A 24901-nucleotide genomic window follows, 5' to 3' on the forward strand; every position below is an offset into this window, starting at 1 on the left:
AGAGCACGTCCAATGCAGAGGTATTGACCTAGCAGCAAACCACTGAACTGAGAACAGGACCCCCTTGAGGGGAATTACAGGAAGTATTGAAGGAAGAGTTGAAGGGGTTGGGGATTTAGCTCAGTGGTAGAGCGTTTGCCTAGCAAGCGCAAGGCCCTGGGTTCAGTACCCAGCTCCCCCCCAAAAAAAAAAAAGAAAGAAAGAAAGAAAAGAACTGAAGGAGCTTGCAATCCCATATGAACAACAATGCCAACCAACCAGAGCTTCCAGGGACTAAACCACTACCCAAAGACTATACATGGACTGACCCAGGGCTCCAACTGCATATGTAGCAGAGAATAGCCTTGTTGGGGCACCAGGGGAAGGGGAAGGCCTTGGTCCTGCCAAGGTTGGACCCCAGTGCAGGGGAATATGTGGGGGGCAGTAAGGGGGATGTATAGGGGGAATACCTTATGGGGGAGGGGAAGGGGAGAGGATGGGGGCTTATGGACAGGAAACCGGGAAGGGGAATAACCTTTGAAATGTAATTGGCTTTGCCTTCCCACAGTTGGGTGAGGAGGGGATTTGGCCCAGACCAGGCTTTTTTTTTGTTTTTTTGTTTTTTTGGGTTTTTTTTTTTGTAGCACACACACCTGTTCTCAAGGGCTTAGGTATTTGGAAATCACTGCTCTGAAACCAGAAAGGAAGCCTGGTATGCTGGCATGTACGTGCCTGTACTCCCAATGCTGGGGAGGCAGAAGCAGAGGGGGTCAGGTGCTCAAGGCCAGATTCAGCTGCATGAGATTTTGTCTAAAAAACAAACCCCAAAAAGCCAGACCAGAGTAGAAAGGAGGCTCTGTCAGCAAGCCTGTGGGCCCTGCTTCCTGGTTATTGAAGATCTAGGACCTTGGCACGTCTAGGCCCCGTGGCTGCCCCTGCTGATGTACGTGGGTCCTACCCAAAGGATGAAGCTCAGCCTGTCAGTTCGAGGCTGCCTGTCTGGGAGCAATGCTGGCACTGCGCTCCATCGTGGGGTGTGGAGATGGGTGACTCGCAGCAGGACAGCTGCTATGGATGAGGGGGTTCAGAGTCGGGGTCCTGCCTGGCGGAAGCCACTGTTCTCTCCCTCCCTCCCTGGCTTTCCCAGTTTCCGCTTACCCCTTTCTTTTCCTATCTCCGCTACAAGTTATCCTTCAGCAGGTTCTCCCCTTCTCATGTCCCTCAGGGTGGCTATGCTGCTTAGCCCGCCCCACCCCCACCCTGCCTCTGCTCCTCGCCCAGTTATGACGTTTGTGGGCTTTTAACAGCAAGTGACAGAGGAGGCGCAGAACGTTAAGACCATAAGTTATATTACTTCCCATGGGATTGAGTGTGCGCGCGTGCGTGCGGCCACGCACGTGTGCACGTGCATGAGTTCCTGTTGAGAGTGCTTATGATTGACTTTCTCAGGGCTGGAGAGATGGCTCGCCGGTTAAGAGCACGTGCTACTCTTAGAGAGGACTCGGGATTGGTTCCCAGCACCCACATGTCTGTTCTTCCAGTTCCAGGAAATCTGGCGCCCTCTTCTGGCTTCCATGGGCACTGCACACATGTGGTGCACAGACAGACAGACCGGAAGCAAACACTCATAGCATGTTTTTTAAAAATCCTGAAAAGAGGAAGGTCTTTCTCATCGGTTTTCAAGCACACAGCATATTATTTTTGCCTGTAGTCATGCAGTACAGCAGGTCTATAGACTGTGTCCATCCCGTGTATGATTATTTTAAAAACAATTTATTGATTGCGTGCGACCTTCATATTACCCTAATCCCACTCATCTCCCCACCCCTCCATCTCTGCCATCCACCCTTGCAACAAAACAAAAAACTACCCCTGTGGAAGCTGCAGTGTGTCACACCGTACCTGCCCTTTTGCCCAAGCATCTTTACTTGCAAATGAGGCCTCTGGCTTCTGCTGCACTATCAATACTGGATCCTCACTGGAGCTCCTCTCGGATAGCCTGTTGTTGCCCTAAGCCATGGAGATCCTGCAGCTTTGGATCTGCAGGACCGGCCCCTTCACATGCTCCAGAGGTTCATAGGGGGGTTCAAAGTTGGAGTGGACCAAATCAAAGCCCGGGATCTGGACCTGGCTGGTGACTCTCCTCCCCCTCACACGATTAGGGCCAGATCTCCAGTACCACCCCTGAGGGCTGTGCTCACCTGAGTGCCAAAGCTAGCAAGGAGCAGGCCAGCTTTCACTCTCTTTACACCCTCAGGGCCAGCCTTGAGACATCAACATGGTCCTAGGTGAGAACATGGGCCAGAGACATCAACACAGACTCCCACAGCTGCAGGGCCATGGACCCAGACAAGGTCCTCGGTGACAGCACAAGCCAGCACCTCACTATGGCCTCAGGTGGCAGTGCAGGCTCCTATATCACGTTCTTCTTCCCTACCCTCGGGCCTCCAGTTCCCCCTCAGGTCGCCTCGAACACCTTTCTCTCCCATCTCTCCACCACTTACTTGCACCTGGGCCTCTGGGTGTCCTCCGCCCCACCCCCACTGTGTGGCAGTGGCCAGGGGTTGTCCCATCTACAAACTTCAACCTTTGGCTAACATCTCATTCCCCGCCCCGCTCCGTGTGCCCTCAGCAACCACCATGTTCTCTGTAAGATTGAGTTCTAGATTTCACGAGCTTGCTGCATGCGGCTAACAAGGCTGTGTCTGGTGCCTGGCTTATTATTTCTTATATCATATCCTCCAAGCTGGGCAGTGGTGGCACAGGCCTGTAGTCCCAGCACTCGAGAGGCAGAGGTGGGTCGATCTCTGTGAGTTCGAAGCCAGCCTGGTCTACAGAGTGAGTTCCAGGATAGTCATGGCTATACATTCATTACAGTTAGAGACTAATTTTATTTTGTATCATTGATTTTATATACTCTTAAAGAAAAAAGAAATAAGGCAGCGTCTCACTATTTAACCTTCGTCTCCTTCCCAAATGTTGGGCTTAAGGCGTGTGCCTCCCTAGAGCTTGAGTCACAGGTGTTGTTAGGTGTCCAGCCTGGGTTCTGGGAACCATAGAGGATCCTAACCATGGCAGTGTACGCTTTTTTAACTGTGGGGTCATCTCTCCATACCCTTGAGATAGGGTCTTAGGTAGTCCAGGCTAGCCTTAAACTTGCTATGTAGATGAGGAGATAGGGTCTTAGGTAGTCCAGGCTAGCCTTGAACTTGCTGTGTAGATGAGGATGACCTTGACCTTTGGACCTCCCTGCTTGCTCTTCCCTAGTGCTGGGTTTACAGATGTGCACAACCTCACCGGGGGTTTGAGGTGCTGACGGAGCGAAGAGCTTGCTGCACTCCAGGCAAGCGCTGGACTGAGAGGCATCCGAGCGCCAAGTCTGTCATCCAGCCTGAGTTGCTTTTTTTTCATGTGGGGTGAGTTAAGGGTACAGTTTCATTCTGTTGCCTGTGGGAGGCCACTTGTCTCCACACGGCCTACTGAAGAGACTAAGCGTTTATTGTGGTTGTTAGCGCTATTGTTGAGAATCTGTTGACCATAAATGTGAAGATTTATTTTTATGAGCTCTGTTTTGTCCCATTGTGTATCGCCTTTTTCTTTTTGGGGGTGAGGTGAGGCAGAGGCAGAGGAGGCAGAGAATCCTGGGCTGATTTGGAGGCAGGATGAAAGGCAGGGAAAATCTTTGGGACAGGAGTAGAGGAGCCCCTCTGCAGAAAAGCAAGAACAATGGCTGCCTGCTTAAGGCCTTCCCTTCTGTAAACCTGCAGTTTGCCAGGAATCCAAGAAACCACATTTACTGAGAAAGGCCGTCTAAGAAACCCTCTGCAGCCCTAGTGGCTCAGGCTTTACCTTTTCAGATTATAATCCCCTGCAAGGCATCTTTCTCACCGAGAGATAAGAGCACTTGCGATTCTTGAGGAAGACACAGGTTTGGTTCCTAACAGCCTGTGGAGGCTAACAAACCATAATAACTCCAGTTCCTGGAGATCTGATGCCCTCAGGCATGGGTGCTGTGAGGCAAAGCACTCATGCACAAAATAAAAATGTCTTTTATTATGTAGTAACCTCTTGAAGTACCTTGAGAGACACCAGAATGGCTTATACAAGTAATGCTAACACAATGAATTTCTTACTCTCCACTGAGAAGCCCAAGCCCACACTTGGGTGTGTCTTGCTTTCTTCTTAAGCTTATTCTAAAATGTCTTCAATAAAAATCTCCTGACTGTGCTCGACAAACTGGCTAGTCCTGAAATTCTTGCATGTTGAACCCTGGTTTGGGCCCAGTCAAGGCCCTGAAAGATTAGGGAGCTCCGTGCAGCTCAGGGTGACGGGGTGGGGGGGTGGGGGAGAGCTCTGTCTCTCTATCCCTCCTCACCGACATTGTAGCTTGGTGATATATTTGAAATCGGGGATTGTGGTATCCTGCAGCCTTGTTCTTTTCGTTCAAGACTTTGAGATGAATTTTAGGATTTCTTAAAGCAATTTTAGTGAAATGGGATTTAGATAGGAACACAGGACTCCGTAGAGCCCTTTGGGTAGCATGAGTCTTTTAACGGTGGCCCATTCTTCCAACCCACACACACGTCACTCCATTTTGCTTTTACGTCTAACGTGTATGGATGTTTTGCTCCGCGTATGCACACGTCACCACGTGTGTGCCTGGTTCCTGCAGAGGTCAGAAGGCAGCACTGGATTCTCTGGAACTGGAGTTGCAGGAGGTTGTGAGCTACCTTGTGTACTTCAAAAGCAACCAGTGCTCGTGACTGCCGGGCCTTCTCTCGATACCCCCCCCCCCAGCTTTTTGTTCCTTTTAAAGATTTATTTATGTATGATTACATATGTATGTATGTATGTATGTATGTATGTATGTATGTATGCCTCAGGGACAGAAGAGGGCATCAGACTCCGTTGTAGATGGTTGTGAGCGCCGGGAATTGAACTCAGGATCTGGATGAGCAGCCAGTGGCATCGCCATCTCTCCAGCCCTCTTCTCTTTCTTTCCTTTTTTTTTTTTTAAATTGAAATCTACTTTGTTAATGAAATTTATTTCTAAGTTATTTGCTTGTGTTTTAGTGTTGCAATATGGGACCGTTTTGTTTCTTTTTGAGATAGCTTGCTGTTAGTGTATAGAAGTGCACTGATTACTACAATATTAGTTTATTTTTTACTTTTTACTTGTATGCGTGTGCACGTGTGCCCGTGTGCGTGCGGAAGCTCATTTGTGCTGCAGTATGTGTGTGTGGAGGTCAGAGGATAGCAGTATGTGTGTGTTGTGCTGTCTGTTCTCTCATTCCTCCATACCTGGATTCCAGAGATTTAACTAGGTCATCAAGCTTGTCTGGCATACAGTACCTTTAACCACTGTTAAATGTTAGGTTAAGGTCCATAATTATTTTTGTGATATTTAGGAGAACTTGGGAACACTCTGCTACTTCCCAGTGTTTTCTTTACCGTTCTCTGTTTACTTTTTTTTTCTTTCTTTCTTTTTTTTTTTTTTTTTTTTTTTTTTTTTCGGAGCTGGGGACCGAACCCAGGACCTTGCGCTTGCTAGGCAAGCGCTTTACCACTGAGCCAAATCCCCAACCCCTTACTTTTCTTTTCTTCACCTCATCCTCTTCCCTTAAGAGCAGAACTTTTGTCAGGCAGGCTGACACATTCTTGTACACCATAACAGTTGGGAGACAGAGGCCAAAGGACTGGGAGCCGTGGCCAGCCTGGGTTAGGGTGTCTAGGACCTTCTCAATAAATGAAAGTAAGCAAAACCACATGAAGGCTGCGAATCTCCTTCCTCGGCCCAGTATGTGTGACCCGGACCTCTTTACACGGCAGCAGCAGCCAGGAGACCTCAGGTTGTTAGACACTAATTGGATCCTTCTCCTTCAGAGAAAAGCCCTGCTCTTGGCCAGAGGCCATCAGCTCTGATTTTCAGAGGAAGGGAAAGACAGGTATGGGCAGATTTACCAGGGACACCTGTGCTGTTGGTGCCGGTGAGGAGGGAGGAGAGAGCCGTAGATTCCATCTCATTCCCACACTTGGGACCTCTCCCCCAGGTTAGCGGGGCGGGAGACGGAAGGCTCACCTGGCTTTGAAGTTCCTTCTAATTGTAGTTTCTGATTTTTTTAATGATCAAAAATGTGTTGAAACTAATTTTTAAAAGTCATTTCTTGCTCTTGCCTTCCTGTTCCTGCTCTGTCCTCTTCTCCCTCCCCCCCTTTCTCTCCACGGGCTCATGACCAGCCTCTATTTCTCTACTCTCTCTCTGCCTTTCTCTGCCTCTATTATCCTCTTGACTCCCCTCCCTATGCTCTGAATAAACTCTATTCTATGCTAAAGAAAAAAAAAGTCATTTCTTGCTGGGTTGAGGGGGTGGGGCTTGCCTTTTACCCCAGCACTCTGGGAGGCAGAGGTAGATGGTTCAAGGTCAGTCTGGTCTACAGAGTGAGTTCCAGGACAACCAGGGCTACACAGAGGAAACCCTGTGTTCAAAAACAAACAACAAACAAACAAAACAAAGCCATTTGATTTAAAAACCTTCAAACAAACAAACCCATTTGATTTAAAACCTTCATCGTCTGTTGTGCATGTGTCTGTACATGTTGGATGCCCTGCTCTATCGCCCTGTGCCTTACTCCTGAGGCACGGTCTCTCACCGAAGCTGAGCTAGGTTGGCAGACAGCAAGCCCTAGCTCTTGTCTCTGCTTCCTCAGCAGTGTTGCGGGTTACAGCTGTGTGTGGCCTGGCCAAACTGTATAGGGATTTGAACTCCTGCTTACAGTTCTGAGTCATCCTCACAGCTCTGAGTAACTCTCCCTTCCTCCTTCCCTTGATAAGGCCTCACTATGTAGCCCTGACTGAACTCAGACCTGTCTGCCTCTAGTGTGCAGAGACAACGGCACCACCACACCTACAGGAATTAAATGAGGTTTGGAAGAAGCCTCCCTATGTAGCCAGCCTGAAAAGAAATCTCTGTGTAGCTCAGGGCCCCTGATGCGCCTGCCTCTCCCAAGTGACTACGAGGGTGTTTTCTCATTACCTAGCGGACACTGACCGGTTTTCCCCACTTGACCTGTTAGTAGATTTGCTGATCGATGGATCTCTTTATCTTAACCGGTGGTGTTTCTTTTCTAAGGGGGCGTATGCTGGGCTTCTTTGAATAACTGCAGATTTTGACGAGACGGTATTTCGAGTAATTGGATTGTTATTTTTTAACGGCTAAGTGAAACTCATCTCTCTTTTTACCATCGCCCCAACTATTTTGGGGTGCCCTAGGTGTAAAACGACCTTTCCCATCATAGAGGGGAGAGTATGCTTACTTTACAGGGGAAAGAGAAGGAACCCACATGCAGCAAACAGAAGCAACAGGGATGGCATGCGGTTGGCAGAGACCTCAGAGTCTGCCGTAGCCTCAGCAAAACCTGAAATTAGCACTGGGGTTCTTTATAGCCTCGGACCTGTTAAGGGAGTGACTCCCATTCTGTTCCTCCCCAAGGCACTCTTAAGACTTCATTAGTAATGTTTATTATTATTATTATTATTATTATTATTATCATCATTATTATTAATTATCATTATTATTTGTGTGTGTGTGTGTGTGTGTGTGTGTGTGTGTGTGTGTGTGCACGGTTGTGGGCTGCCTGCTCTGAGTGCTGGGAACCAGACTCTGGTTCTCTGGGAGAGCAGCAAGTGCTCCCACTAAGCCATCATCCCGCCAGCCCTGTCAGTGATGTTTACAGCTAGAAACTGATTGACGGGCATTTCATCTTGCTTTGAAGGGCTCAACATATGCACCAGTGGAAGTGCCACCTCATGTGAAGAATGCCTGTTAATCCACCCAAAATGTGCCTGGTGCTCCAAAGAGGTATGTGTCCTGGGGTGGGGGAGGGGCGGGGGCAGAGTGGGTGGGATCAGAGCCACAGAAATTTACATCAGAGGCTGAACAGGTGCTGGCTCATTCACACATCGTCCTAGGGTTTCTATTCCTGCACAAAACAAAACGAACCATCATGACCAAGATGCAAGTTGGGGAGGAGAGGGTTTATTCAGCTTACACTTCCACATTGCTGTTCATCACCCTAGGAAGTCAGGACTGGAACTCACACAGGTCAGGAAGCAGGAGCTGATGCAGAGGCCATGGAGGGATGTTACTCACTGGCTTGCTCCCCCTGGCTTGCTCAGCTTGCTCTCTTATAGAACCCAGGACCACCAGCCCAGGGATGGCTCCACCCACAATGGGCTGGGTCCTTCCCACTTGATCACTAGTTGAGAAAATGCCTTACAGCTGGGTCTCAGGGAGGCATTTCCTCCACTGAGGCTCCTTTCTCTGTGATAACTCCAGCTTGTGTCAAGTTGACACACAAAACCAGCCAGTACATACATCTCTGATTTGTTCTAGGTGTTTGCTTACAAGGGTTCTATTGACCAATCACCTCTTTAGCCTATCACCTTACCTGTCCAGGTTTTTTGTTTTGTTGTTGATTTTTTTTTTTTTTTTAATCTGAGACAGTCTTACTAAATTGCTTAGGCTTTGAATTTGTTCTCTAGCCTTGCATTTACAACCCTCCCACCTACGAATCTCCAGCACCTGGGGTTATAGACCTGTGCTTAGGCCAGACTCTAAGCTTTTTCTGGGTTCTCTCCTTGTTTTGTTTGTGTGTGGTGCTGATTGAACCTAAGGCCTTGTGCACGCTAGACAGGTGCTTTAGCATTGGGGGATGTTCTGTCCTCTTTCGACTGGGTTGCTCACGGGGTCAGGGATTGATTGCAGGGCCTTGATCTACGCTGAGGCGAACTCCCAGCCTACAAGTTCTGATCTCTTTGTGGTGTTGAATGTTAATCGTATTTGGAGAAACCAGACTTTGTTCTGTTTTGTGTGAGAACCAGTTAGGACTCAGCTATAGTCTCTTGGTCTTTGGATAAGCATCTGAAGAAGACCCGAACTTAAGAAGTGAGTTTCTTGGGTAACAATTCAAAGCAGGCTTGGTCTGGTGGTGTCTGTAAAATACCATGATGTAAAATAATGGCTCTTCCTTTAAAGGGAGCTAAAAAAAAAAAAAGTTTGTTCTGAGCCACTGTGGCCTGGGAACAAGGATTATAGTATGCTCTACCCTGGACAAGTTAAAGGAACTTTTGTAGTCTCAGAACAAAAGGAAGTCAGACATATCTGCTGCTAACATTGGTGAGAGCATCAGCAGACTCTACTGCAGAGCTAGGGGATCTCTTTAACAAGTTTTCTTTTTTCTTTATGTTCTGTCTATTGTCTGTCTGTCTATATATCTTATTTTTTTAATTTTTTTTGTTTTGTTTTGTTTTTGTTTTTCCGAGACAAGGTGATGGCTTTGGCTGTCCTGGAACTCGCTCTGTAGACGATGTTGGCTGCAAACTCAGAGATCTGCCTGCCTCTGTGTGTGGTGTGTGCCCTACCCCCCAGTGCGGTCGTGGGTCACCACTGTCTGGCTTCTTTTTAGATTCTTAATGAGACAGAGTCTCACTGTGTAGCCCTGGCTAACCTAGCACTCTCTGTTTAGACCAGGCTGGTCGGGCACCCACAGAGCCAAGTGCTGGGATTAAAACCATGAGCTACCACTCGAGGCCCTTATTTATTTATTTAAATTATGCGCGCACGTGTGTGCGTGCGTGCGTGCGTGCGTGCGTGCGTGCGTGCGTGCAGATTTATTCTTGTGAGTGCAGAGGCCAGAGCCATCAGATCTCTGCAGATGAGTTACAGGCCGGGTGTGAGCTGTTCAACATGACTCTGGGTCTCTGTCTAACATGCTCTTGCCAGTGGAGCCATATCTCTAGCTCTTTAGATTTTGTTCTTTTCTTGTGTTTTGTTGTTGTTGTTGTTGTGTTGTGTTTTGTTTTGTTTTGTTTGTTTTTCAAGTCAGGGTTTCTCTGTGTAGCCTTGGCTGTCCTGGAAGTAACTGTAGACCAGGCTAGCCTGGAACTTAGAGAATTCTCTCAAACTCACTGGGCCTCTGGGCGTGCCTACGTGGAGTGGAGAAGACCCACCCACTATGGTGTGATTGGCTGCCTGGAGCCCCTGCTCCCTCGACTTCCCCACCCACCGTGATGGATGGTACCCTAGGACTCTAAACTGCTTCTATTAGAGTCATTTATCACAACAACAGGAAAAGAAAGTGGGACAGGGTCTCTAGCCCAGGCCGGCCTCTCCCGCTGCAGGTGGAGATGACTGTGGACTTCTGACCCTCCTACTTGGTTTACTGAGTGCGGGGACCACAGACTGTGCCACCACTCTGGTTGACGTGGTGCTGGGGTTTGAAACCAGGACCTGGTTCGTGTTAGGCAAGCAGCCTGCCAGCTGAACGGCATCCCCAGCCCCCTCTCATGGGCTTTTGATGCTACAGCATTCTTCTTTTAGGATTGGTGGAGCCCAGAGGCCTGCCTTAGTCTCACTTAGGGATGCAGTGAGAAGCTTACTTGTTCTGACGTTAGAGTGAATGCTAAGGATAGGCAGATATGAAAGGGCCCAGGATAGTTTTGATTCTTGACTTACAGCGGTGTAGCTCTCCTTAATCCTTAATCCTGTCAGGTTGCAGGGCCCTTACTAAGCACGCAGAGATAGATGCTTAATTAGGTGTCTTCAGAGAACTTTGTTCCCCACCGAATGCAGGTGCCTAGCTGTCATTCTAATATGGTTTATTTAACCCTTATTAGATCATTAGGCTTCGTGGAATTTTATTTTAGAGAGGACTGTACCCAGGCATGATGGCACATGCCTGTGACCACAGCGTTTAGGAGGCTTAGGCAGGCGGACTTTGAATTAGAGGCCAACCTGGGCTACACGCGCAAGACCCCCCCGTCAAAAGCAAAACAAGGGCTGAGGATGTCTCAGCAGCTAAGAACCCACACCGGTTTTGCAGAGGACTCCAGGTCGGTTCTCAGCGGCCATATCCGACAGCTCCCAGCCCCCTGTACTGTTGAACGCCCTCTTCCATACCCTGAGGATACCTCTGCTCACATGTGCACATACACATGCAGACATGCGCTTTGTAAGGGTCCATGATTGGCCAAAGAATGATACCCCAGACTCAGAGAGTTTGCAGATGCGTTTTATTCCGCAGAAGCCCAGGATGCTGGGGTCTCCCAAACCCAAGATAGAGAGACAACCAAGTGAACTCACAGGCCTGATTTACAGCACCTTAGGGAATTCCGGGGTGGGTGACCTTTATCTTACTCCATCTCCAGGGACATTCCATTACCAGGGCATGAGGGCTGGAAGTTATTGCTGAGGAAGTAGCCGAGGAAGTCTGGAAACTGCTGCTGACCCACTGCCCTTGCCTCAGGCCAGGTGCTGGGCCAGGTTAGTAACGGACTGACCTATGCTTGCCTGGACTTGCCCAGCTTTTAGGCCTAGTCTCCTAACTGCCAATTTAAGGCCTGTCATGGAGTCAGCCCAGCCTTCTCCAAAGGAGCACTTAACACAAAAATTAGGAAGTAAATCTTATCTTAGAAAGTCAAAAATGAGAACAAGACTGCTATTTCCTTCCTTTTTTCCTTCCTTCCTTCCTTCCTTCCTTCCTTCCTTCCTTCCTTTTTGAGACAGAGTCTCACTATGTAACCCTAGCTTGCTTGGAACTCTTTTATGTAGACTAGACTGATCTGGAATTCCTCTCAAATGCTGGAATTAAAGATATGGTATGATGCCCAGCACCATTCCATTTCTTTCTCTCTTTCTTTCTTTCTTTCTTTTTTTTTTTTAAAGATTTATTTATTATATACAAGTACACTGTAACTCTTGAGACACACCAGAAGAGGGCATCAGATCTCATTACAGATGGTTGTGGGCCACCACGTGGTTGCTGGGATTTGAACTCAGGACCTCTGGAAGAGCAGTCAGTGCTCTTAACCGCTGAGCCATCTCTCCAGCCCCCCATTTCCATTTCTTAAAGCCCTATAGTCCTATAGTAAGGAATATGGTTGGGTAATGTTAGATATTATATATAAATATATATGTTAGGTAGGTCAGTTTTCTTGGTGGGTGTTCTCTTGCTGTGAAGAGATACCACAATTGTGACAGTTCTCTTATAAAGGACAGCTTCTTGGGGCTTAGGTAGCAGGGGTTTGGTTCATTATCAGCATGGAGGGAAGGAAGCATAGAGGCACGCAGGCAGACATGGTGGTGGAGAGGGGCTGAGAGCTTGCATTTGAATCGATAGGCAGCCGGAAGAGATGCTGTTCTGAGCTTGAGCATTTGAAAACCAAAGCCCCGCCCCCAGTTACACACTTCCCCCACCAAGGCCACACCTCCTAATCTCCCTCAAGTGGCTCCACTCCCCAACAACCAAGTTTTCAAATATTCAAGCCTATGGGGGCCATTTCCGTTCAAACCACCACACTAGTTTTCCTTGCTTCCTTCCTTCCTTCCTGCCTGCCTGGATTTAGAGTCTTGCAAACACAAACATGATACTTGGCTACTAGGAAAATGACACCGAACAGACCAGAATATGCTTGGCACCAGACCTGCTTCCACTTTGGCACCCAACACATCGGCAGAAGCAGGAGGCGTGAAGTACGCGTCATCTTTCATCTTGGTTCCTGAGGGAAATGTGCTTCCGACAGTGTTTTGCGCGAATTAAGTACTATAATATTCTCAGTGTAAAATTTTAATATTTGTCCTGGGCTTGGGGAAATGATCAGTTTCTAAGCCGCTGCTGCTTTTTTTCCCCAACAGGGAGGGGGGGTCTCACTCTGTAGCCCGGGCTGGTCTGGAACTCAGAGATCCGCCCCACTCTGCCTCCCTACTGCTGGGATTACAAGTCTGTGCTGCCGTGCTCAGTTAAGCTTTTTGTCTCTAGGGAAGTGTCCACTTCTCTAAGCTGTTGTTAGAACCATGGAGCACAAGCCCTCCCTATGTGAGTACAATGAGGCAAGACGTATAGTTTGGGGCTAGCTCAAGATGACTTCTGGAGGTAAACACACTTGTTTTATTGACGATATTCTGAGAGATATAAAGCAACTTACTTGCTCAAGCCACACACATGTGTCAAAACTGGCTCTCTCATCTGAGCCTCAGGTCTTGATGACGGTGTAACCTCGGTGCAGTAGGGAGATTATAACCCGACTAGCTACTGAAGCAATGAATCTTCACAGAACCAGTCTGAAAGACCCCCGGATCGGGGAGACCCTCACTCAAGTCTCGGGATGATGCGACCCCCCAAGAACTCACACGAGACTGTCCTTGCTGTAATAAACATGAGGTTTATTGATAGGAGCCAGTGCACTGGGGTCGAGACTCATATCCCACGCAGGGGCAGTGGAGTTCGACCCCGAAAGGCTGGGAGAAAGGGTATTTAAAGGGAGAAACCACAACCCGAGGGGGCAGGGATGGTGTCATGGAAAATGTCGAGAATACCAGTGAAAAATCACAAGGAGGAGCTTCCTGTTTCTCAAGATTGTTAAACTTTATGGTCCATCAGTTCCTGGGAGGAGCTTCCTGTTTCTCAAGATTATTCTCTAAGATTTTAATCTAACTTTATGGTCAGCTAGTACAGGTAGAGGGCAGGGTCTGGAATTTGAGGTGTTTGGGGCTTTTTTTTTTTTTTTGGTTCTTTTTTTTTTTTTTTTTTCGAGCTGGGAACCGAACCCAGGGCCTTGCGCTTCCTAGGCAAGCGCTCTACCACTGAGCTAAATCCCCAACCCCGTGTTTGGGGCTTTTTAAACTTCTGACTTCTTAGCTGCATTTTTATTCTTTCAAGTCCTTTCCTGTTTGTAGTGCCTTTGTTATGAACCTTCTCTGGAACCATTTTGGTTCTCTGTGACCTCAAGACAGATCTAGGCCCTAAGGCACCTGCTCCTTGCCCACTGGTGTCCCTTGCCCACTCTCAAGACTTCTTCCGGTTGTGGTGGTGCACACCGGTAGGATTTGCTGAAGAAGGCAGAGGCAGGAGGATCACGAGTTTGAAGCCAGCCTGTGCTACACATTTGGGGTTGGGGATTTAGCTCAGTGGTAGAGCGTTTGCCTAGCAAGCGCAAGACCCTGGGTTTGGTCCCCAGCTCCGAAAAAAAAAAAAAAAAAAAGACTTCTTCCACCAGGAGAGCTACTGAGGTTCCTGGGTGTCACTTGGTAAAGCCCACATGATTCCCCACACTGCTAGCTCTCCCTAGGGACTTTCCCAGCTGTCCCTTCGTCCCTTTGCTAACAACTTCTGGTTCCTAATTATCAGTTCAAGGAGCTGGAGCCATGGCTCAGCAGTTAAGAGCACCGACTGTTCTGCCAGAGGTCCTGAGTTCAATTCCCAGCACCCATATGGCGGCTCACACCTGCCTGTAACTCTAGTTCCAGGGTGTCTGACACTCATATAGACACACATGCAAGCAAAACACCAATGCACATAAAATAAAAATAAACTATATATACATATATATTACATCCATATAATTTATATGTATACATATAATTTTATATATATAGTTTATTATACATATAATTATATACTTTAAATTTTTATATATGAACACAAAATAAAAATTATGTTTTTACACATACATACACATATAATTTATATTGTACATATTAATATATGTATTATATATAAACTATATAATATACACATAGATATATGCATGTGTATAATTTTTTTTTTTTTCTTTATTCTTTTTTTTTTTTTTTTTTCGAAGCTGGGGACCGAACCCAGGGCCTTGTGCTTGCTAGGCAAGCGCTCTACCACTGAGCTAGATCCCCAACCCCGTGTATAATTTTTATATATGTATGTATATATGTATGTGTGTATGTGTGTGTATATATATGTGTGTGTGTATATATATATACATATATATATATATGTATGTATGTATGTATAGGCATAAGTCAGTTCAAGTCTTATTTACTCTTCGAAAACTTTCCATGGTAGACCTGTCTCTGTCCATCCATCTCCCCACCTGTTCATTCATTTGCCCTTCTGATATAAGAAGGGAAACTCCCTCCATTGGAAACAGAGGGCGTGGCTTTAATCATTGCCGTATCCTTCTTGCAGTGGTTCTATGCTGTGGCAGTTGCAGGGTGGGTTTCACCTGAAGGATTTCATTGGATGGCTGTTCTTTCTATGCACCAATCATCAGGTCCCGAATTGCTCTTCGTCTGTCTTTCCCCCATTCTCCTCTCACTGGGTTAATGTGTTTTTGTTGCCAGTTAAATCTTCTTTTCGTCTTATTCATAACCAATGTCCTTCTGAGGTCTGGGCAGGAATTCATGTTTGATAAAAGAGGCCTTCTAAACAGACATGGAGTTAGGCAAAGTTTAAATCCCAGTTTTGCCATGATTTACTCTTTATCTGAGTCAGGGCCTTTTGTAGCCCAGGCTGGCCCTGACTTGCTGTATTCCTTAGGATGATCTTCTGATGGTCCTGTCTCTACCTCCTAACCTGTAGGATTATGGGAGTACCACCATACCCAGTTTGTTTGTTTGTTTGTTTGTTTGTTTAGGTAATGTCTTAAGATGTAGCCCAGGCTATCCTCAAATTCAGCCATCTGCCTTTGCCTCCTGGGATTTTCAGGTGTGAGGTGTTTCACTGCCCCACAAGGCTGCTGTTAATTTCTTGAAACACAGAAGAAGCTGCCACTGCCCAGCTCTGAGCCTCACTGTTTGCACGCGGAGTTAGGGAAAGGAGGGCTTAGGGATGGGGCGCCTAATGAACTGAACCTCCCAGATGGCCGTATGAGTCATCCAGTAATGAGCATTGTGGCTTATGAACATATTCTGGTGAAATGGATAGTGGGGTCTGGGAGCCAGGGTCCTATCTGTCTGTCTGTCTGTCTATCTATCTATCTATCTATCTATCTATCTATCTATCTATCTATCTGATGTATAGGAGTACACTGTAGCTGTCTTCAGACATATCAGAAGAGGGCATCAGATCCCATTACAGATGGTTGTGGGTCACCATGTGGTTGCTAGGATTTGAACTCAGGACCTCTGGAAGAGCAGTCAGTGCTCTTAACCACTGAGCCGTCTCTCTGGCCCCAGGGTCCATTTTGGATTCTTAAATTACTCTCTTTCTTTTTTTTTTTTTTAAATACTTTATTTATTTTTATATTTATGTGAATTGATGTTTTGCCCGGATGTATGTCTTAACGTTGTTGGTTCCCTGGAACTGGAGTTATGTACACAGGTGCAAGCTGCCATATGGGTGCTGGGAATTGAACCCAGGTCCCCTGGAAGAGCAGTCAGTGCTCTTAAACACAGAGCCATCTCTCCAGTCCCGGTTTCTCCCTTTCTTATACAATACTTCCAAAAGTCTGACCTGATATTAATAGTAAGTAAGTCATGCTGAGTGACACATTTTTGGTCTAGTCCATACATGGGTTCCCTACTTAGCCCACTGCTTGCCCTCTGCTTGTACAGAGCCTGCTTCCCCAGGGGCAGCTCACCCCAGAGTTCCCATCTCTCTGGTGAGCTGCTCCTCACTACAGGAAATGGATTTCGTTTTGGGATGTTAGGGCTGTCGAGTTCAGGAATGGCTGCGATCTAACTTATGCTTTAGCAAGACAGAGTAAGTATAGCTTGTGCCTTCTTAACCGCATGCTGGGATGCTGCCAGAGGTCAAGGCCCCTGCAGGCGCATATGCTACACGAGCATACTCAGGGCTGGTACCCAGTGGACAGCATCTCTGGATCCCAGCCAGAGTTAGCCAGAGTGGCTCTTTAATGTATTTTCCAGACGGGATCTTAATCGGTAACCAAGACTGCCGTTGAATTTAGAATCCTCCTTTCTCAACCTTATTCATGCTGGATTACAGGTGTGGTACAGGCCCACCCCTCTGTCACCTCCAGCCTCATGTCTTTGTTACTCCTCGAACCCAGTCCCCAGGGAACCCTGTCTCTGATTTGACATTCCCTGTGATCTAATGTCCACTTTTCCTGCCACTGTCTTCTTCTGTAGGAGCTGAGTTGGAGACAGCCTGGGTCCTGTCTCCCCTCCTGAGTGCTTTCTGCAGGTTCTCTGCCTTCTGTAGCATGGCCCTGTTTACCCTGGCCATCTCGATTCGGCTTCCCGTGCTTTGCTGGGGGTTTCAGCTTTACTCTCTCTGCCTTTAGCGCCAGGCTCTCTAGACCATTTCCTCTCAGACTGTAGGCTGCCCCCTGTTTTACCCTCTCCACACTGCCCCTCCTCTGTCCTCATTGAATGCTCCCTCAACCTGTTCTGGTCTGCCTGACCCTGAGCCTCTTAGAACACTTATACTCTTTGTCCTTCATAGCACATCAGTTTATCATCTGCTGTGATAATTTTGTCTGTCACTTTCTTTCCTTTCTTTCTTTCTTCCTTCCTTCCTTCCTTCCTTCCTTCCTTCCTCTCTGCCTCCCCTCCCCCCTTTCTTTTTTTAGTTTTTCTAGACATGATCTCTCTGTGTAGCCCTGGCTGTCCTAGAACTCACTCTGTAGGCCAGGCTAGTCTCTCCACCTGCCTCTGCCTTCCTGGTGCTGGGATTAGAGGTGTGTGCCTTTTAGCTAACCATGAATTAATTACTGATTGTTAGTTAATAACTAATTAATTAATAATTAAAGACAGAGACTGTCTCGCATCTGTAGTTTTTTTAAAACATAACTCTGCTCTTCCCTCAGAGACTCAGCCAAGAATGAGGGTGGATACTTTGTGGCAGGTTGAGGGCACCCCTCCCCCTTTCTCATGTGTCTAAAGCTCACACCACTACACAAAGCTACAGTGTGAAAGGGGAGGTAGAGCGAGTGTGGCTGTTTGCCAGGAACCAAGGGAAAGGAGTTGGGTGACCTCGTGGTCTGTGTCCTAGGCAGGCAGGCCTGCAAATGACACACTGAGGATGCTCCTGGGAGGTCAGGGGGCCAGATTAGAGAGGGTACAAAGGACAAACATAGGCAAAGTTTGCAATCTGTCGTTGGGAATGTGGGCAGGTTGCTACAGTGTTCATGGACAGTGCCAGGCTGCTGGGAATTCTGAGAGAAGCATGGAATCGGGCAAGGCCGCCACTGTGGGTCTGAAGTCCTGTGGGAGGACAGGGATTTGCTTGGTTGGGGAGAGGTCAGAGGTGGGAAGAGGCTAGTGATGGCTGAGCTGGGGGAGGTGTCCTTGCCTTTGGCCTTGGCCTTGGTGGGTGTGCAAAGAAAGGATGACAGAGTGGATAGGATAGGAGAGGCCAAAGAATGAGGGAGACAGGTGAGAAACTAGGAAACAGATGAGCATTCTGGTATTATAAGGACAGCAGAACAGGTAGAGAATCCTTTTGGTTTGTTTGTTTGTTTTGTTTTGTTTTAAACTAGGGAAGAAATGAAACACCCACACCAAAAGAAAACACAAATAAAACCAAACAAACAAAAAAACCCTATAAAACCAGCATTTGACCAACTTGCAAGGATGTATACATTCATTAAAAAAAAAAAAGAAAGAAAAGGAAAAAGAAAACGGTTTTGAGAGGAAGCTATTAAGATAGTCCTTAAAACCTGTGGTAAAGGTGCTGAAGTGTAGCTCTTCATCGTCGATGGCTTCTGGCAGCAAGGACCCGTTTTTTTTTTTAAGGGGATGCCCACTGGGAGTTTGACCATGCTCTAATGAGTATACGGGCAACACAGATTGTACTTGCTGTGTTTTGGGGGCTGGGCAGGGGCAGGCTGGGGGCACAGGGGTGGGAGGGTGAACCTGGGAAGAAAAAAAAGAGAGTGTGATCGGTGTGTGTGGCATGAAATTCCCCAATAATTAATAATATTGTGCCGGGGGGGAAAATGTATACAAACAAACTCTAAAGGTAATGTTTGGCCAAGTCCTGACGTGATGTACAGTCGTTAAAAGAATCTATGCTGGGACTAAGGGAGCGAATTCGTCTTGGTCTACTGTGGATGCCTCATAAATATTTGTGCACTGAATTCAGTGAGCCGGTTGAAAGCTGGCAGGGGCGACTTCTCCACCCCCGCAGGCGGGCAGGAAGCCTGCATGGCAGAGAGTTGCTGGCACACAGCACACATTCTGTTACCATCCCCCCAGCTCACGAGGGACTGCCAGGCTGGAGTGCGGCTTGCCCTGGTCAGAGGGTCTGGCCCTGCAGTAACCGGTGAGCGAGGCCAGCCACGGAGAGCAGCCAGTTCCCCTGGCCCTGGTTCTCCTCCAGCACTCGCCTGCTGGCCACTTCACCTCTTCCCCTTACACCCGAGGGCTTGGGCCGGCTGGGCTGCTCTCCTCCTAGATTCTTTGCCGGGGCTGCCATTTCTCAGTTTTTCTCACTGTTACAGAAACAACACCCATCCTTCTCCAAACACCCACCACATCGCTCTTCATCTGTACTGGGTAGGAGTGTTTGGAATTAGTGCAAAGTTGGTCCAGCACAGACAGAAGGGCCTTGATGCCAGCCAGGCGGGTTGACCTTGACCACGGGGGAAGGGATTTGCTTAGTGAAATAAATGTACAGGGAACCAGGGGTTTCTGTTGCAGCAGCAGATAGCGCCTTCGATGTGACCTTCTCGTACCTGAGGGAGGCGGGCCGGGTGTGGGGACTTCAGATTGGGAGCACCTCCCTTCCCTTCCCTTCCCTTCCCTTGATCATTAGCACGGCGCAAGGGGGACTTAGGCTCCCATTGCTATTCCATTACCACTATTGATCACTTGCTTGTAGCCTAGACCCTTTGGGAGTCCTTAGGAGACTTTGATCAGGGTGTTCCCATCTAGAGTCCTTGGACAGGTAGAACGGTGAGCGACTGCAGCCAGCAGCCATGCCGTAGCCACTGGAAGCTCACCCTGAATCAGTTTCCTCTTTTTCTGCGTTGAGATGAGTCCTCTCTGTGGTTTGTGCCTCTCTGTACCTTTAGTCCCTGTCAAGGAAGTGTTTGCCCTTCAAGGTTGGTGGGTGGCCCAGGGTCTTCCCATTTGGCATTGCAGAACTTCACCGTGTTTGGAAGCGTGGTGCGTGAGCCCTGTTAGTTCCCTGCTGCAGAATTCAGCAGGGGTCATGGGTACAAAGAGCAGGGTGGCCCAGGGCACCATGGGCCCAGGTGTCGGGGAGATGAACTCAAAAGTGCTTGGGCGAACTGAGACTTGTGGATCTCTGGTCCTTAGAGGTCCTGAGACCTCAGGAGCTGCTGGGAAGAGGACGTTCTCCATCATGGGTCTCTTCTGTGAGGGCTTATAATTGGTTTCAAGAGATGGTTCAGAGGTGAGGAGCCTTCTAAGTCTTCTCGCAGGGTGTGCGAGTTCAGTTCCCACCAACACCAGGTGGCCTGCAACTTCCTGTAACTCCGGTTCCAGGAGATCGGAACTCTTGTTGGCACCCGTTCTCACATGAGTACACACATAGAAACACATACATGTAACCAAAAATAAAATGTTACGGGCTTTGTAATTTGATTCATCTTCCTTCACAGAGATGTGGCCATTGAGATAGTTTTGTTTGTTTCCTGACCTCTGGAAGGTCAGAGAGGTCAGACCAGTCTCTGGTCTGGCGGCTTTGGCTTCCTCTCTTTAAATATTCATCTGACCTCGTGCAGAACCAAAATAACTAGGAAGGAGCTCGAGACAGCAGAGACCTTAGGCTTAGTTAGGGGTCGAGCTCTTAGTTAGGGTTTTAACACGCTCTGCCCCTTCATTGGGCCACAAGCAAGAAATTAGTTGAAGCAAGACATTAGCTGAGGCTATATTGGACCATGTCAGAAAGGTGGTCCATTTTTAAGGCTGGTCCACTGCTTATGTACCTGCCTCCCTCTCATCTAAAAGTTCTGTAGACGTGCCATGCCCAGTATTGCCCAGCTGATGGACCTGTGGCACAAGCGTTCTTCTGAGACAATGACAGATTTGATGCATACATTGAGGAATCTCAAAGACCACTGAGCCCATCAGTGAGACCGCTGGGCCCATCCCAAAAGCAAGCAGCTGGATCTGAGAAAGGGAGATATCACCACACAGATGGGGTGGATAGTTAGGAGATCTCAATTTGGTCTGGATGGCGTTCTGTGTTCATTGCTGCTGTAAATGGGGTGCTAAGAACTAACTCTTCCTCGAAAGAGGACTCATGGCAGCAGACAGCCTGGCCCTGACTGGATCTTTGGCAGAGTGTAGGTGGTCCAGACCCATGGGAAGGATTAGGGGAGATGACTGGTGATGGTAAGGCTTTGTGATAGACTGGTCCAGACAGGTACACTTCACACAGCTGTCCAGCAGTTAGCTTTTTGGAGTTGGACCATGGAAGGGTTCTGAAACCCTTTACGAGAGGAGCGAGCTGAGGAACTCTGCACCCTTCAAGCTCCCGGCAGCTCTTCAGGCTTCTGTCACAGAACTGCAGGACAGCAGAGTGGCCTGGTGGAACGTCAGGTGTTAGCCCTCTCCCTTCCTTCTGTCCCGTTTCCTCCATCATAGCCGGTCTGTGAAGACCAGGTGTGACCACATGGAGCCCAGTTTGGAAGCCTCAGTTTTGAAATCTAGGCCCCAAATTACATATATGTATTCTTCCATGTTTACAGAGTGTAGTCACCAAGGGTTTTCACAGTGAACATCCCAGGTAACATGTAACAATAAAAACAGACAGACAGACAGACTGACAGACACCACTAAGACACCAGTTGTTTATAAAACCTAGAAAAAGCAGAAGCCAAAATAACCAGAGTGTATTGGGCTTTACTTACTTAAAATACTGCCTGGGTATTTTCACAATCTGAGTGGTCAGGAAACTGAGGCAGGAAGATTGTCACGAATTTGAGGTCAGCTTGAGTTGGAACAAATTCCAAAATCTTCTTGACTTTTTTTGTGTGTGTGTGGGGGTGGTAGACAAGGCACTGGCCTTGAACTCACAGAGATCCATCTGCCCTTGTCTCCCTGATGCTGGCATTATAGACGTGGGCCGCCATGCTCAGTGCTCTTGACTTCTTAGTTTGAAAGTTTGCAGCGATTCTAAAAGCCATTGATTAGTCCTAGGACAGCCACACCCTTGATGGAGGGTGTGCCCCACTCGATTTTTATGCTTCGGCAGGCTAGGGTACTGACTCACCAGGCAGCCAGGGATTAAGTGGCCTGGTGTTGGTATCCACCCAGCCACAGAAGGGAGAACAGCTTGGGTTTGCCCTGCTGCTAAAGTCTTTTCCTGCCGGGAAGAGCTGAGTTGGTAGAATGCTCGCTTAGCATGAAGCCCTGGGTTTTGTCCCTTATAAATCGGTCTCAGCGCTTGGGAGCTGGAGGTGAAGACCAGAGATCCAAGGTCATCGTAGGCTACACAGTAAGTTCAAACCAAGCCTGGGTTACATGGCCATGCCTACACACAACACAGCAACCAAGCTGAAAAAACCAGACCTTTCTCCCCAAATCATCCACACAGGTAACATAGTTTCTAGCAAAACAGACTTCTCACTTTAAGATTATGCCTCAAATTAAGATTCAGTCTCCCCTATCTCAGTCCTTCTCAGCAGGTGCTCTCTCTCTCTCTCTCTTCCCACCCCCTTCCATCTTCCTTTTATTCTTCATTAAGTTTTGTTGTTCGCTTGTTTTTTTGAGACAGTCTCATGTAGCCCTAGTTAGCCTCAGACTTGGTGTGTAGCAGGCTGGTCTTGAACTCCTGGTCCTCTACCTGAGTGTGGGGAGTGCCGCTGAGATTCTCTTATCCGTATTTCTTTGCTGTATAAACATCAGTACCGATGAAAATGAAAGTGCTTCTGTGATCTGCCCATTTCGTCCTAGTGCAGACAAAATTGTGTTTCTGCCCACTCTTACCTCCTGCCCCTTTCTACCCCACCCCTGTGCAGAGTGTTCGTGCGCATGCTAGGCAGGGGTTTTACCACTGAACTAAGCCAGACCCTTGCCTTTATAGTGTAAATGCCTTGGGAGTCTGCTTAGTCTGCCTGTTTGCTGTGAGAGATGCGCCGTGGTTTTCTTATGGTTTAGGTTTACCAGATTGTAAGGTTATATTATCAGAGAATGCGGCATGCATCTCTTATGACTTCCCCCTTTCTTCTGAGCTATTTTTTTCTTTTTAAATTTATTTTATATGCATTGGTGTTTTGCCCGTATGTGTGTCTGTGATGTCTGTGTGATCCCCTACAACTGGAATTATGGACAGTTGTAGCTAACATGAGTTGCTGGGAAATAAACCCAGGTCCTCTGGAAGAGCATCCAGTGCTCTTAACCGCGGAGCCATCTGTCCGGCCTGGAGCATTTTATTATGATAGAAGTCTTCTGCTGGGCGGTGGTGGCACATGCCTTCACTCCCAGTACTCAGGAGGCAGAGGCAGAGGCAGAAGGATCTGTGAGTTTGAGGCCAGCCAGCCTGGTCTGCAGAGAGGGTTCTAGGACACTGAGGGCTACACAGAAAAACCCTGGCTCAAAATTATAATAATGATAAGAAGAAGAAGGGGAAGAAGGAGAAGAAGGAGGAGAAGGAGGAGAAGAAGAAGGAGGAGGAGGAGGAGGAGGGGGAGGAGAAGGAAGAGAAAAAGGAGAAGAAGGAGGAGAAGGAGGAGGAGGAAAAGGAGGAGAAGAGGAGGAGGAGGGGAAAAGGAAGAAAAAGAAGGAGAAGAAGAAGGAGGAGTAGAAGGAGGAGTAGAAGGAGGAGGAGGAGAAGGAGGAGAAAAAGAAGGAGAGGAGGAGGAGGAGGAGGAGGAGAAGGAGGAGGAGGAGGAGAAGGAGGAGGAGGAGGAGAAAGGAAAAGACTTGTAGAGCACACTGCTGATGCTGTGTATTTGCGCTGTGCTCCCACTTTGCCCTTGAGTTTGGTCATGCAGCTTTTCGGTTCTTTCCCTCTCTCTCTGTAGAGCGTCAGAATGTAACCCAGGTTTTATACATGCTAGGCAAGCACTATTCACACCAAGCCAATATCAATGCCTTCCTCTTGCTGAAGACAGGGATCCTTCGATCACCAGAATTGACAGGGAAAGCAATCTATCTATCTATCTATCTATCTATCTATCTATCTATCTATCTATCTATCTACCTTTCTTTCTTTCTTCTTCTTTTTAATATGCCAACCTTAGTTCACAACAAGTCTGGGTGACAAGAGCTTCTGTCAAACCTCTTAGTCCTCACGAAGCATTTGGATCAGGATTACCCCTGCCTCCACTTTCCAACAGTGAAGATGGAGTGCAGAGTTCCAGGCCCTCCCCTGATGGCTGCCTGCTTTTTCTTTCCTCTCCACCCAGTACTTTGGCAACCCACGGTCCATCACCTCTCGGTGTGACCTGAAGGCAAACCTCATCCGAAATGGCTGTGGAGGTGAGATTGAGAGTCCGGCCAGCAGCACCCACGTCCTTCGGAACCTGCCTCTCAGCAGCAAGGGTTCCAGTGCCATGGGCTCTGACGTCATCCAGATGACGCCACAGGAAATTGCAGTAAGCCTCCGTCCAGGTGAGTTCCTCAGGGTGGGTCGGGTGCCACAGGCTCAGATAGGCCCAGTGGGTGTGATGACCTAATGTGGAACATGGGCTTGATTGAGCTCAGAGCCTGGAGATGGCAATGGGACGAAAGGCCCATAGCAGAAGGCTAGGTGGAGTGTCCTGGCTCTAGTTTTAAGGATTGTAGCAGAGGCTATACCTTCATGAATGAGGCACGCCCTGGGCTTTTAATAATGTGTGTGCGTGTGTGCATGTGAGCATCTCAGAGGCTGGAGGCATGGGTCAGATTTCCCCTGAAGTTGGAGTTCCAGGCAGAAGTGTGCTACCTGACATGGTGCTAGGAATGGGACTCAGGGCTTTAGTTTCTCTGAACCTTCTCTCCCATTTACACCTCTTTCTTTTCCTTTTCTTTCCTTTCCTTCCCTTCCTCTTTCTTTTCTCTCTCTCTCTTCCTTCCTTCCTTCCTTCCTTCCTTCCTTCTTTCCTTCCTTCCTTCCTTCCTCTTTCTGTCTGCCTGCCTGCCACCACCACCACCTCCCCCCCCCCCCTCCCTCTGAGGCCTGGTCTCACTATTTAGCCCTAACGGGCCTGTAACTTGCCAATGTAGACCAAACTGGCCTGGAACTCACTAGAGATGCAC

General features: G+C 48.0%; 1 protein-coding gene across 1 annotated transcript in view; it reads left to right on the plus strand.

Annotated features, from left to right (window-relative positions):
* Itgb5 (integrin subunit beta 5) overlaps positions 1–24901 on the plus strand; it is a 117096-nt gene that overhangs the window by 8349 nt on the left and 83846 nt on the right. Inside the window, exons 2-3 of the mRNA XM_032900148.1 lie at positions 7752–7837; positions 24070–24274. Coding sequence (XP_032756039.1) covers positions 7752–7837; positions 24070–24274 — 291 coding nt within the window. The remainder of the gene's footprint in view (positions 1–7751; positions 7838–24069; positions 24275–24901) is intronic.

This window comes from Rattus rattus, chromosome 4 (assembly GCF_011064425.1).
Source record: "Rattus rattus isolate New Zealand chromosome 4, Rrattus_CSIRO_v1, whole genome shotgun sequence".
Classification (NCBI taxonomy): domain Eukaryota; kingdom Metazoa; phylum Chordata; class Mammalia; order Rodentia; family Muridae; genus Rattus; species Rattus rattus.